This window comes from Nothobranchius furzeri, chromosome 2 (genome assembly GCF_043380555.1).
Source record: "Nothobranchius furzeri strain GRZ-AD chromosome 2, NfurGRZ-RIMD1, whole genome shotgun sequence".
NCBI classification, from domain to species: Eukaryota; Metazoa; Chordata; class Actinopteri; order Cyprinodontiformes; family Nothobranchiidae; genus Nothobranchius; species Nothobranchius furzeri.
This window is the reverse complement of record NC_091742.1, coordinates 95604584-95620564: the sequence shown is the minus strand read 5'-3', so window position 1 is coordinate 95620564 and position 15981 is coordinate 95604584. Positions and strand designations below refer to the sequence as shown.

Sequence of the window (15981 nt, the reverse complement as noted above, 5' to 3'; positions counted from 1 at the left end):
CGACTTATATATGTTTTTTTCTTCTTCGTTATACATTTAATGGCTGGTGCGACTTATACTCCGGAGCGATTTATAGTCCGGAAACTACGGTTCGTTAAAAATATTGAAAACTTGCTCAAAGCAAAATATATTTTCATTAAGGAAATAACTTATAAACTTACCGATTTAATACTTTTTTATTCACAGAAAGATAGTTTTCATGAAAAAGTGCCGCAAACCTCCACACAAACTCCGTGTGAGCTTCAGGTCACTGGTGTTCCATAGAGTTAGCTCCGGTTGTAGCTAGGTAGCTACCTCCATTAGCTTAGCTCCCACATCCTCGTTAGCTTCAGGTTAGCTTGTAGCTAGTTCAACCGGGTGTCGTCAGTTGATCCCAGCCTTACAGCCCTACCTTCAGCTCCACCTCTCTTCCCTTTTGTGGAATTGTCTGGGCTTGACGGAACCTGTGACATGGTCAAAATGGCGGTGGTGGCCACCTCCCATTTTTCTTCAAAAACGTGTTATTAGAGCCTATGGAAACCCATTGTCCAATATTTATATGTCAATAGTAACGGCAGAGTAATGCTGCCTCTTTACCTGGGGACATGTGACTCGTCTTCTGAAGCTTAAGGATTGTTTTAAGTTGTCCTTTCTATCTATTACTTTTTTCTATCGGATGACTTTTTTCATTTTTCTGTTTGACGGGGTGAAAACCATCTCACCTGTGATGCAGGTATGAATAAACATTCTCTCATTGTGTAGAAGCCAGACTAAGTTTGTTACTCCCCTCGAGTCTTAATAAAGCTCAACTTGTTCTTTGGTTTTTACTGACATTTATTTCGGACAGGAGGATTCTTCGACATGTCTTAACATGTAATGATGTCCAACCACAGCCGATACAATGCCGTCAGAACTAAAAAGAAATACAAACTTAAATGAATATTCTTAATAAAGTCCTTAAGCATTATATGACGAACATGTCAACAAATCGATCAATAAAATACACGTTACACTTAACACTGCGGTAACTGCACTAGAATATCATGCAAATTTACATAATTTACATATACAACGATAATAAACAAAAGAAAACATTTACCTCATTGGCCTCACTCAAAGGGAATAAACTTTAATCCGTACACCGTGAGGTAGTCCAAAAAAGGCACTCTTTATTTAACTTACTGCAGACGTACAACCTCGTGGCTCGTCTCTTAATTGCTTGCTGAGTGTGCCAAGAAAAATGCCCCCTTAGCAACAACGGATGGAACTATAGAAAAGGTTCCCATCTAATTGCACAGTTAACACAAATACACATTTAAACATAAATCTAATGAACAGAATATGAATTGCTATTGAAATATTATTTCTCAATCTTTGAACTACTAATTGTTTCAACATTAAATCCAATAAAATGAACTTAAATGCGAGAGTTGCCTTTGACGGCAGCTACACTCCCACCAATCACTTGTGATTTTTACCCATGAACTTATGAAATGTACACTAATCTGCTTCTAACAATGTCACAGTCTTGTGTATAGGTCTGTCAAGTAGAACTGGTTTACTCAGTCTCTTTCCATGATCATCTAACAATGAGTCACTCATTAACAGTTGTACTTTGCGTATTCAACCATATTCACTTGGGTGTATGGCAACAACTTTGGCCAACTTCCAGTCGTTTCTCGATGCTTGGTCATTTTGTACGATCACTGTTACTCTGGACTTGGCAAAGACGAGAGAGCAGTGGACTTGTCCTGCTTCACTGACAGCTCTCAGGTACGTACAAACACCATACCCTGAAACACTTGCGTCTGAGAAATGGTGAAGCTCGTACTTCTGAACTGTTTGAAAATCTCTGGGCAGGTAACATCTGTCAATCTTGACATCTGCTAGATTTTTTAGATCCAACAACCAGCACTCCCACCGTGACTTCAGATCGCTTGCGAGTGGTTCGTCCCAATCTGCTTTCTCACAACACATCTGCTGTAGTATCTGCTTCCCAAGTAGAACAAAAGGTGCCACAAAGCAAAGTGGATCGTAAATAGAGGCTACTGTGGACAACACTCCTCTTCTGGAAAGTGGCTGCTCGTTCACAACTACTCGAAACTGGAAATGATCCGAGTCAATGCACCATTTGACACCTAGGGCTCTTTCAATTTGTTGCTCGCCCAGTGACAAGTCTTTTCTTACTGTATCTGCACAATCTTTTTCCGGCAGCGAATGAAGTACTTGCTTACTGTTTGAAACGAACTTATGAAGTCGCAAGCCTCCTGTGCTGCAAAGTTCCTTTGCTTCCTTCACCAAATGAATTGCCTCATCTTCTGAGTGGAAACTGATAAGACCATCGTCCACATAAAAATTTCTCTCAATGAACCTTATGGTAGCTTCACTGAACTTGCCTTGACCTTGTGCAGCAATATACTTGAGACCAAAGTTTGCACAGGCAGGGGAAGAAGCAGCTCCAAACAGGTGTACGCGCATGCGATAGACAGATGGAGTAGAGTTGAAGTCTCCATTGTCCCACCACAAGAAGCGAAAGTAATCTTGATCTTCTTCTCTGACTCTGAATTGATGGAACATGCGCTCAATGTCGCACATCACTGCAACTGGACCTTTCCGAAATCGACACAGGACCCCCACCAGAGAGTTGGTTAACTCTGGCCCTGTAAGCAGGTAGTCGTTCAAGGAAGCTCCTTCGTACTTTGCTGAACAATCAAACACCACTCTTATCTTGCCAGGCTTTTGTGGATGATACACTCCATGGTGTGGAATGTACCAGGCAGGGCTTTTGTCCAGGTCTACAGAGGGAACTCTTTCAGCATCACCACGCTCTATAGTCTCTCTCATGAACTCTGTGTAGTCTTTGTGGTATTGCTTGTCCTTCTCAAATCTTCTTTTCAAATATTTGAGTCTGTGTTCAGCACAACTCCGGTTGTTTGCCAGACTTGGTCTGTCTTGCTTAAATGGCAAAGGTAACTCACAGTGTCCATCTGATTTCATCTTCACTCCTTCTTCCAATATGGAGATGAACCTCAAATCTTCTTGAGAGAAGTGTGAGTCTTCCACCTTTCTTTCATTGAAATCGGACTCGAGCACCTTAATTACATCTGCGGATGTGACCACCTCTTTGACTTGTGTGCGACAGATGTATCGCACTTCTTTGACCAACTGCTTAGCTGACTGATTAGGTGTCACTTCCTTGACAATGATTTTGTGGCTACATCCTATGGCATCCCCATAGTCAACACATGGATTAGTTCCTCCTACTATTGTCCAGCCAAGGTCTGTTCTTTGGGCAAAAGGTTCATTATCTTCTCCTGCCACAACTTCTCTGGGTACCAACACTTGTGAGCAATTGTAACCAATGAGCAGGCCTACTTCACATTCAATCAGTGGAGCGATTTCTTCAGCCAGGTGCTGTAAGTGTGGCCACGCTCTTGCTGTCCTTAGTGTGGGAATATGACTCAAATTCGCAGGAATAAACTCTCTTGTGTATGTCACAGGAAGAGGAATTCTCCTTGAAGAATAGAAACCTCTGACCTGTAATCCAAACAACCTTTGACTTGGTACTAAAGTATCTTTAGAAGACATTGTTGAGAGCTTTAACTGCACACATGTCTTCTCTGCATCTAGAGCATCTGCCTTTTCTTCCAAAACGAATGTCGTGTCACTTTGGCTGTCAAGAAGAGCATAGAGAAGAATCTCATGTTCAGGATTGCTTATTGTGGATAACCAAACTGGAATGATTGTAGATGTGAGATTACTTCTGTCACTTTGAATCACACGGTTTGATATTGCTTCACTTGGTGCTTCCTTGGGTTTGGTTTCTCTACTCTCTTTCATTTGTGGTTCCTTGTCACTTTCTTCCTCTTTCCTTTTCCTTGAGGATTTGTCTCGTTCTTCATGCAAACATGTCGGGTGTTTCCCTTTACATGTGTCACACATCTTTCTCTTTTCACATTTCTTGGATTGGTGTCCAAAGCCTAGACATCCAAAGCACAGTCCCCTGGTTTGCACAAACTTGACTCTTTCACTCAAGACCTTGTCCATAAACTTCCTACATGTGTGAATGCTATGATTTGAGTTTTCACAAAACACACATTTTTTTGTGTTGGACGTCTCTTCTGCAGCACTCACTAGCACCTTTACTCCAACACTTCTTGTCTTGGATGATTTCATTTTCTCTGAGTCACCTGCTTTGAGTGCATGAAGCGATGTTACTGGATTGCACGCAATCTTGGCCTCTCTCGCAATGAAGTCAACAAAGTGGCTAAATGTTGGAAAAGAACCATCTTGCTCTTCAATTTCAATGACCTTTCGATTCCATCTTGCTGACAACCAATCAGGTAGCTTGCTTAGCATTCTCTGATTCTCATGGCAGTCGTTCAAAACTTCAAGACCTTTAACCTGAAGCATGGCCGCTTCACATCCTCTGAGGAAATCTGAAAATTCTCGAAGTTCAATGCTATCCTTGTTACCAATCCTTGGCCATGATGTCAACTTATCTCTGAAAGCTTTGGTGATTACAAATGAACTTCCGTATCTTTCCTCCAAAATATTCCATGCTGAGTAATAAGCACGCTCTGTTCCCAACAGAAAATAACTCTCAACAGCCTTTCGCGCCGGTCCTCCAACATACTTGCGAAGATAGTAAATCTTTTCATTCACTGGGATGTTCTTTCTGTCTATCAGCATTTGAAACGACAATTTCCAATCCTTGTACTTGAGAGGATCTCCGTTGAAGACTGTAGGCTCTGGTACTGGCAGGCGACTTATGTGAATGGACTCAGCTAGAGCTTGGGCCAATGTTATGGTACTATCTTCATGTTTGCTTTCTCTTGTTTGTGCCCTTGAGTTGGCTTGTGGCATATCAAACGGCTCTGCATTTGCATTAAGTTGCAAATGTGCAAACTGATTATTCGGTTCGGATGTAACATTTCTCCGTTTACTCCTTTCGTGCAGAATGTCTGATATTTCTTCATCTGAGTTTCCTTCTTCATTGTACACTTTCAGACGTGCTTTAGCAGCATTCATTTTCTTTACTGTTTCTAGCCTTTCAAGCTCTCTTCGCTTTTGCTCTAAGGCCTTCTGTTTCTCAGCATTCTCTGCTTCAAGGATTTCAAGTGCCTTTCTTTCACTTTCCATTTCCTCCATAATCTTCAGAGTTGCTTCAGTAGCCGCAAGCTCTGCAGCTGCTTCTTGCCTCTTTACAGACAACTTACTTGAGCTTCTTGATTGCCTGCTATTTGAACTCTTGGATCTTTGAGAGGTCGCAGAATTAAATGATGATCCTTTATCGCTCCAGTGAACTAATATCTCAGAAAGTTCTTCGTCTTCTTCTGCTGCTAATTTTTCTTGAGTTAGCCTTATGATCTTCTGCGAAACCGCGTCACAGGTATCCACTCTGCGGCGAGTGTCTGCATCAGGAGTTTCATGACTGCGCAGCTCATCATAAACTTGTTTCACTTCTGCTGAGGCATATTCGACTCGGTCAATAAGCTCTTTAAGTTTTGCACTAACAGGTTCCTCAAGTGCCTTTTTGCCTTGTTTTGCAACAACTTTCCACCTTTCATAACGGACTTTAAAGCAAGCTTGAAGCTTGTTCACCTTTTCATCATGTAGTGCTTGGCCCTTTTCAGTGAACCTCTTAACTCTTTGACTTTTCCTCAAACTTCCTTCTTTAGTAGCTTTACTTGTGCATGGTTCTTGCAAACTTTCTTGCTCTTCAAAAGCTTCTTGCTGCTCCACAGCTTCAGTGTTACAGCCTTCTTGCTCCATGTCACAGGCAGTCAAAGGTATAATACTGAATTCACAAGTCACCTAGGTCCACTTAAACACGTGAATGGTCACCTTATGAAGCACCTAAGAACTTTAAATTGCTTTACTTTAAAGAGTCTGCTTAAATATATGTCACCATCACTTAAACCAAATAATAAATTGTTCTTCACTTGTAGTTTAACAGAAAATAACCTTCAAAGTCAAACAAAATACTATAATGTGACCTTTAAATATCTAATGCAGTCTTAAAAATAAGCAAAACCCTTATAATCAACTTAAACGTGCCTTAATTGCAGTTACTTAACATAAACGACTAATAACATGAAGTTAAACTTTTACTCTCAACCACCACACTTCCCCTTTCACTGCTTGACAGAGTCCCTTTAAGATGAGCTAAAGAAATCTTCTCTCCACATTTAACTTGTATAAACGTGTTACTTATTTCTAGCTTAAAAAGCTGCACCACTGGACTCTGGTTGCTTTATGGGATGTCTGTGTGTGTGTGTGTGTGTTTGGGTGTCCTTGATGCTTGAGAGCGAGACGCGATCTTAACCACGTGACCCAGCGCGCTGTCGGCTCAGCTTCGCTCCCACTCGGCTCCGCTCGTTCAGCTGTCGGCTCGGCTCTGCTGCGGCAGACTTCTTTCTCCTTCTCTCTCCTCCAGCACGAAGCAGGCTGAGTTCTGACTGTTACTCCCCTCGAGTCTTAATAAAGCTCAACTTGTTCTTTGGTTTTTACTGACATTTATTTCGGACAGGAGGATTCTTCGACATGTCTTAACATGTAATGATGTCCAACCACAGCCGATACAATGCCGTCAGAACTAAAAAGAAATACAAACTTAAATGAATATTCTTAATAAAGTCCTTAAGCATTATATGACGAACATGTCAACAAATCGATCAATAAAATACACGTTACACTTAACACTGCGGTAACTGCACTAGAATATCATGCAAATTTACATAATTTACATATACAACGATAATAAACAAAAGAAAACATTTACCTCATTGGCCTCACTCAAAGGGAATAAACTTTAATCCGTACACCGTGAGGTAGTCCAAAAAAGGCACTCTTTATTTAACTTACTGCAGACGTACAACCTCGTGGCTCGTCTCTTAATTGCTTGCTGAGTGTGCCAAGAAAAATGCCCCCTTAGCAACAACGGATGGAACTATAGAAAAGGTTCCCATCTAATTGCACAGTTAACACAAATACACATTTAAACATAAATCTAATGAACAGAATATGAATTGCTATTGAAATATTATTTCTCAATCTTTGAACTACTAATTGTTTCAACATTAAATCCAATAAAATGAACTTAAATGCGAGAGTTGCCTTTGACGGCAGCTACAAAGTTACTGATGTTGAGATGATTCATGGATCAGTGGAGAGACTCCCCTTCACCAGGACAGGTTCACACATGTGGGTACATGATAAAAATACTCCATTACTCCCAAAGGGAAACTTGAAGGTATGGTAACTGGTCCAGCTGGTTTGCTGAGGTAACAAAGCCAAGGGAATCGATGCATCAGGACATGTCGGGAGAGTAGTTTGGATCCTTTGTTCTGATTGGTTTAGAAAAGCCTCATACGTGAGGACTAGCTGTAAAGAGGAGGAGGTCCAACCCAAAGCAGGTGTGGGTGAGGAGATGTTTCTGTCTGGTTCAACATCTGGTTTGCATCCTTTACGTGCATCTGATGAGGAAGAGGCTGCAGACGGACCAGCTGCTGCTCCGCTGGAGAAGATCCAGGACCACAGTCTCCACTCTGCAGCTCTTCATGGTTTCTAACTGAAACATGACTCCTCCATCTGCAAACAAACATTGACGAGTCCAAAAAACCGAATGTTGAGTAAAAATGTCACAAAGTTACAGCCGTAATAACTGAGATGTGTGTGTGTGTGTGCGTGCGTGCGCATGTGTGTGAGAGAAAGATCTGCTGTGGCGACTCCTGAAGGGAAAGACCCAATGACAAATGTTTGATCTACTCAGCCAATCAGAATCCTCTCCTGCCCATGTGAGGGTTAGAGTTGGTTATAATGGTGACCAGTGATAACACAGAACATCCACCAGGATGTTGTGACATCATCAGACAGGAAACTGGGCCGTTTGTCAGCCGTGCTTCAGTTTGAGATTCTTCTCTAAAACATACTGACAGTCAGGGGGGGGGGCAGACCCACTGGGCCACTGACCTCTGACCCCAGCACTGTCAGTGTGTGTGTGGGCTTGTATTTGTACCCTTGTGAAGACCGAATTTGGGATATTTACTAACCTTCTTACGAGCGATGGTCCTTGATAGGACCAAAACCCGGTCCTAATACGGAGTACTCCCTAGGGATGAGGTGTACGGATAAGATGTGATTTGAGTTTTTGTTACACATAACTTTAGGAATACACTGGTTAGGTTTAGGGTTAGGCATAGTGGACTCACTAAAATGAATGGAAGTCAATGCAAAGTCCTAACATGGGTACACATACAAGTGTGTGTGTGTGTGTATGTGTGTGTGTGTGTGTGGGTGTGGGTGTGTGTGTGGGTGTGTGTGTGTGTGTGTGTGTGTGTGTGTGTGTGTGTGTGTGTGTGTGGGTGGGTGTGTGTGTGTGTGTGTGTGTGTGTGTGTGTGTGTGTGTGTGTGTTAGAAGGTCACGAGTGGATCCAGCTCAGTGGTCACTCTGATGTTTGCTGTGTGTGTTTCGACACACAGATTAATCGTTTAAACAAAAGTGAATGAGATTAATTTGCTCCTGCGGATCCGAGGATGGAGTGGACCCCCGCAGCACCAGTGAGTGTTTTTGTTATTGTTTAAATAAAGTTTAGAATATTTTTACTGCTGCTTACAGGGAGGATTCTGTTTACTAATGAATTTACTTGATTGGATCGTCCTTTGCTTATTTAATCCAGTTAAGGGTTTACATCGGGATCAGCTAACCCCGGTCCTTAGATCAGGTGTGTCTGAGCATGTGGGAAATATGAACCCAGTAGTTATTATAGAACCCATCCAGATAAATAACCCCTATCATCAGTGTGTAAATAACAGGTTAAGTAATCCCAGATATCTGGATGATTTGATAGCAGATGTCCTACAAGTCTGTCTGCATATGTGAGTGAGATCTACGGCTGTTCGTGGACAATTAACCTGTCCAAGTGTGTAGATCTGTGATTCATAGAGCAGTAATAATCTGGATTACACGACCGACTGTGGTGACTTTTAAAAAAGCTTTTAAAATGTTTATTTTGTTTGGTTTCTAACCGATTATGGGTGTTTTTATTGTGATAAAAGCCTGTAGTTATTTATTCTAATGTATGTAAATTAGGATTTTATAATTGAGTGAGCTTGTATTAGTGAACGGTTAATGAAATTATAGGATTTTTGTTTTGTGTCCTTTTTGACTTGCATGAATTATTTTGCTGAAGGACCCCATGAAGAGTAGTTGTCAAGTTTACCTAACGGGGATCCAACTAATAAACAGTAAACAAATAAACAGTCACCTGGTTGGAATCCATTCCACAGGTGTGCCTCTGATGAGCTCAAACTGTTCCTGAATACCGAGAATAACTACTTACAAAATAAAACTCTGTTTTCATATTAAAACACTTTTTATAATATTAAATCATGAATGTAATAATTTAGTTTCAGGAGGCGGAGCCAGTGGGTCAGAACCGGTCCGGACCGGGCTGTGGTGAGTACAGACAAACTACAACAACAATAATAATAATAATGTAAAGCATCTAACAGCTCCTTCACTCGCCCAGGTGACCAGCAGGTGATAGGGTGGAGTCCACCTGTGCAGCAACAGCAGTACCCCGGTCTGACCAGTGGGGGGCAACATAACCCATCATCCACACACACCACAGCAGCTGTGAGTGTTCTTATCTAACACACATCATTGTTTTAATAGATAAAGACACCAGCCAAGTTCCTGTAAACTTATATTTATGATATATTTAGATGGGGGTCCAGTTTATCACCAGGAATTAGCCTGCAGCATAATCAGACCAGATTAAAGATTAGGATTAGATTATTTCAGGTTTTAGGTTATGGGAAGGATAAAACTTTATTGATCTCATGATGGGGAAACGTGTCGGCTACCACAGCTCAGGTCAGATAGCAAGAGAGTGCCCAAGAAATAAAAATACACCAACAGTAGACACTTACGCAGTAATCGTCATGGATACGGGTTATCATCATAGTCTTCATCACCCTCTATCATCATCACCCTCTTTATCATCATCACCATCATCATCTTCATCACCCTCTTTATCATCATCACTATCATCATCATCTTCACCGTCATCATTATCATCCTCTTCATCACCCTCTTTATCATCATCACCCTCTTTATCATCATCACCATCATCATCCTCTTCATCACCCTCTTTATCATCATCACCCTCTTTATCATCATCACCATCATCATCTTCTTCATCACCCTCTTTATCATCATCACCCTCTTTATCATCATCACCATCATCATCTTCTTCATCACCCTCTTTATCATCATCACCCTCTTTATAATCATCACCATCATCATCTTCATCACCGTCATCATTATCATCATCTTCATCACCCTCTTTATCATCATCACCATCATCATCTTCTTCATCACCCTCTTTATCATCATCACCCTCTTTATCATCATCACCATCATCATCTTCTTCATCACCCTCTTTATCATCATCACCATCATCATCACCGTCGTCATTATCATCATCTTCATCACCCTCTTTATCATCATCACCATCATCATCATCTTCACTGCCATCATTTTCATCATCTTCATCACCCTCTTTATCATCATCACCATCATCATCATCTTCACTGTCATCATTTTCATCATCTTCATCACCCTCTTTATCATCATCGCCATCATCTTCACTGCCATTTTTCATCATAATCATCACCCTCTTTATCATCATCACCATCATCATCATCTTCACTGTCATCATTATCATCATCTTCATCACCCTCTTTATCATCATCACCCTCTTTATCATCATCACCATCATCATCATCTTCACTGCCATCATTTTCATCATCATCATCACCCTCTTTATCATCATCACCATCATCATCATCTTCACTGTCATCATTATCATCATCTTCATCACCCTCTTTATCATCATCACCCTCTTTATCATCATCACCATCATCATCATCTTCACTGTCATCATTATCATCCTCTTCATCACCCTCTTTATCATCATCACCCTCTTTATCATCATCACCATCATCATCCTCTTCATCACCCTCTTTATCATCATCACCCTCTTTATCATCATCACCATCATCATCTTCTTCATCACCCTCTTTATCATCATCACCCTCTTTATCATCATCACCATCATCATCTTCTTCATCACCCTCTTTATCATCATCACCCTCTTTATAATCATCACCATCATCATCTTCATCACCGTCATCATTATCATCATCTTCATCACCCTCTTTATCATCATCACCATCATCATCTTCTTCATCACCCTCTTTATCATCATCACCCTCTTTATCATCATCACCATCATCATCTTCTTCATCACCCTCTTTATCATCATCACCCTCTTTATCATCATCACCATCATCATCTTCTTCATCATCATCATCATCACCGTCATCATTATCATCATCTTCATCACCCTCTTTATCATCATCACCCTCTTTATCATCATCACCATCATCATCATCTTCACTGCCATCATTTTCATCATCTTCATCACCCTCTTTATCATCATCACCCTCTTTATCATCATCACCATCATCATCATCTTCACTGTCATCATTTTCATCATCTTCATCACCCTCTTTATCATCATCGCCATCATCTTCACTGCCATTTTTCATCATAATCATCACCCTCTTTATCATCATCACCATCATCATCATCTTCACTGTCATCATTATCATCATCTTCATCACCCTCTTTATCATCATCACCCTCTTTATCATCATCACCATCATCATCATCTTCACTGCCATCATTTTCATCATCATCATCACCCTCTTTATCATCATCACCATCATCATCATCTTCACTGTCATCATTATCATCTTCATCACCCTCTTTATCATCATCACCATCATCATCATCTTCACTGTCATCATTATCATCATCTTCATCACCCTCTTTATCATCATCACCCTCTTTATCATCATCACCATCATCATCATCATCATCATCATCATCTTCACTGTCATCATTTTCATCATCATCATCACCCTCTTTATCATCACCATCATCATTTTCACTGTCATCATTTTCATCATCTTCATCACCCTCTTTATCATCATCACCCTCTTTATCATCATCACCATCATCATCATCTTCACTGTCATCATTATCATCATCTTCATCACCCTCTTTATCATCATCACCCTCGTTATCATCATCACATCATCATCATCTTCTTCTTCACCGTTGTCATTATCATCATCTTCATCACCCTCTTTATCATCATCACCATCATCATCATCTTCACTGTCATCATTTTCATCATCTTCATCACCCTCCTTATCATCATCACCATCATCATCATCATCTTCACCGTCGTCATTATCATCATCTTCATCACCCTCTTTATCATCATCACCCTCTTTATCATCATCACCATCATCATCATCTTCACTGTCATCATTTTCATCATCTTCATCACCCTCCTTATCATCATCACCATCATCATCATCATCTTCACTGTCATCATTTTCATCATCTTCATCACCCTCCTTATCATCATCATCATCATCTTCACCGTCGTCATTATCATCATCTTCATCACCCTCTTTATCATCATCACCCCCTTTATCATCATCACCATCATCATCATCATCTTCACCGTCGTCATTATCATCATATTCATCACCCTCTTTATCATCATCACCCTCTTTATCATCGTCACCATCATCATCATCTTCACTGTCATCATTTTCATCATCTTCATCACCCTCTTTATCATCATCACCCTCTTTATCATCACCACATCATCATCATCTTCACCGTCGTCATTATCATCATCTTCATCACCCTCTTTATCATCATCACCCTCTTTATCATCGTCACCATCATCATCATCTTCACCGTCATCATTTTCATCATCTTCATCACCCTCTTTATAATCATCACCCTCTTTATCATCATCACCATCATCATCATCTTCACCGTCGTCATTATCATCATCTTCATCACCCTCTTTATCATCATCACCCTCTTTCTCATCATCACCATCATCATCATCTTCACTGTCATCATTTTCATCATCTTCATCACCCTCTTTATCATCATCACCCTCTTTATCATCATCACCATCATCATCATCATCATCATCTTCACCGTCATCATTATCATCATCTTCATCACCCTCTTTATCATCACCCTCTTTATCATCATCACCATCATCATCATCTTCACTGTCATCATTTTCATCATCTTCATCACCCTCTTTATCATCATCACCCTCTTTATCATCATCTTCACCGTCGTCATTATCATCATCTTCATCACCCTCTGTATCATCGTCACCCTCTTTATCATCATCACCATCATCATCTTCACCGTCGTCATTATCATCATCTTCATCACCCTCTTTATCATCATCACCCTCTTTATCATCATCACCATCATCATCATCTTCACTGTCATCATTTTCATCATCTTCATCACCCTCTTTATCATCATCACCCTCTTTATCATCATCACCCTCTTTATCATCATCACCATCATCATCATCTTCACTGTCATCATTTTAATCATCATCATCACCCTCTTTATCATCATCACCATCATCATCATCTTCACCGTCATCATCATCATCTTCACTGTCATCATTTTAATCATCATCATCACCCTCTTTATCATCATCACCATCATCATCTTCACCGTCATCATTATCATCATCTTCATCACCCTCTTTATCATCATCACCCTCTTTATCATCATCACCATCATCATCATCTTCACTGTCATCATTTTCATCATCTTCATCACCCTCTTTATCATCATCACCATCATCATCATCTTCACTGTCATCATTTTCATCATCTTCATCACCCTCTTTATCATCATCACCCTCTTTATCATCACCACATCATCATCATCATCATCTTCACCGTTGTCATTATCATCAGCTTCATCACCCTCTTTATCATCATTACCATCATCATCATCTTCACTGTCATCATTTTCATCATCTTCATCACCCTCTTTATCATCATCACCCTCTTTATTATCATCGTCATCATCATCATCATCTTCACTGTCATCATTTTCATCATCTTCATCACCCTCTTTCACATCATCACCCTCTTTATCATCATCATCATCATCATCATCATCATCATCATCATCATCATCATCATCTTCACCGTCGTCATTATCATCATCTTCATCACCCTCTTTATCATCATCACCATCATCATCATCATCACCATCATCATCATCTTCACTGTCATCATTTTCATCATCTTCATCACCCTCTTTATCATCATCACCCTCTTTATCATCATCATCATCATCATCTTCACCGTCGTCATTATCATCATCTTCATCACCCTCTTTATCATCATCACCATCATCATCATCTTCACTGTCATCATTTTCATCATCTTCATCACCCTCTTTATCATCATCACCATCATCATCATCTTCATCACCCTCTTTGTCTTAATCATCATCTTCATCACCCTCTTTATCATCATCACCCTCTTTATCGTCATCACCCTCTTTATCATCATCACCATCATCATCATCTTCACTGTCATCATTTTCATCATCTTCATCACCCTCTTTATCATCATCACCCTCTTTATCATCACCACATCATCATCATCATCATCTTCACCGTTGTCATTATCATCAGCTTCATCAACCTCTTTATCATCATCACCATCATCATCATCTTCACTGTCATCATTTTCATCATCTTCATCACCCTCTTTATCATCATCACCCTCTTTATTATCATCATCATCATCATCATCTTCACTGTCATCATTTTCATCATCTTCATCACCCTCTTTATCATCATCGCCCTCTTTATCATCATCATCATCATCATCATCTTCACCGTCGTCATTATCATCATCTTCATCACCCTCTTTATCATCATCACCATCATCATCATCACCATCATCATCATCATCTTCACTGTCATCATTTTCATCATCTTCATCACCTCTTTATCATCATCACCCTCTTTATCATCATCATCATCATCATCTTCACCGTCGTCATTATCATCATCTTCATCACCCTCTTTATCATCATCACCATCATCATCATCTTCACTGTCATCATTTTCATCATCTTCATCACCCTCTTTATCATCATCACCATCATCATCATCTTCATCACCCTCTTTGTCTTAATCATCATCTTCATCACCCTCTTTATCATCATCACCATCATCATCATCTTCATCACCCTCTTTGTCTTAATCATCATCTTCATCACCATCTTCACATCATTATTATCATTATCATCATCATCATCATCATCATCATTATGTTCATTACCCTCTTCATCATCATCATCATCATCACCCTCTTCATCAACATCCTCCTCCTCATCATCATCTTCACCATCATTATTATCATCATCATCTTCATCATCATCATTATCACCCTCTTCATCATCAACATCATCACCATCACCCTCATCATCACCATCATCATCACCATCACCCTCATCATCACCATCATCATCACCATCACCCTCATCATCACCATCATCATCATCACCACCATCACCCTCATCATCATCATCATCACCATCATCATCACCCTCTTGATCAACATCATAATCATCATCATCATCGTCACCCTCTTTATCATAATCTTCATCTTCATCATCATTATTATCATCATTACCCTCTTTATCATCATCATCATCATCATCACCACCACCCTCTTTATCATAATCTTCATTTTCATCATCATCATTATCATCATTACCCTCTTTATCATCATCATCATCATCATCATCATCATATCACCATCTTCACCATCATCATCACATCATCATTATCATCATCTTCATCACCCTCTTTATCATCATCACCCTCTTTATCATCACCACATCATCATCATCATCATCATCATCTTCACCGTTGTCATTATCATCATCTTCATCACCCTCTTTATCATCATCACCCTCTTTATCATCATCACCATCATCATCATCATCATCATCATCATCTTCACCGTTGTCATTATCATTATCTTCATCACCCTCTT

The 15981-nt window shown here is 40.1% G+C and overlaps 2 protein-coding genes across 3 annotated transcripts; both read right to left on the bottom strand.

Moving 5' to 3' along the window:
- Positions 1–211: 211 nt before the first annotated feature.
- On the bottom strand, positions 212–7210 carry LOC129164253 (uncharacterized). 2 transcript variants are annotated; one of them, XR_008563856.2, is made up of 2 exons: positions 1079–7210; positions 212–892 (listed from the first exon to the last, which is right to left on the bottom strand). XR_008563856.2 is itself a non-coding variant. In XM_054743732.2 (2 exons), exon 2 carries the CDS (start codon positions 5752–5754, stop codon positions 1603–1605), a length of 4152 nt encoding a protein of 1383 aa, XP_054599707.2. In that variant the 5' UTR covers positions 5755–6577; positions 6764–7210; the 3' UTR covers positions 212–1602. The 2 variants fall into 2 exon arrangements, 1 of the variants encoding a protein (XP_054599707.2); XM_054743732.2 differs by having other exon boundaries at positions 212–6577; positions 6764–7210.
- A 3422-nt stretch (positions 7211–10632) lies between these two features.
- Positions 10633–14690, bottom strand: LOC139062092 (uncharacterized). Its single transcript, XM_070542415.1, has 4 exons — positions 14589–14690; positions 12216–13331; positions 11611–11898; positions 10633–11556 (listed from the first exon to the last, which is right to left on the bottom strand). Exons 1-4 carry the CDS (start codon positions 14688–14690, stop codon positions 10633–10635), a joined length of 2430 nt encoding a protein of 809 aa, XP_070398516.1.
- Positions 14691–15981: the final 1291 nt, after the last annotated feature.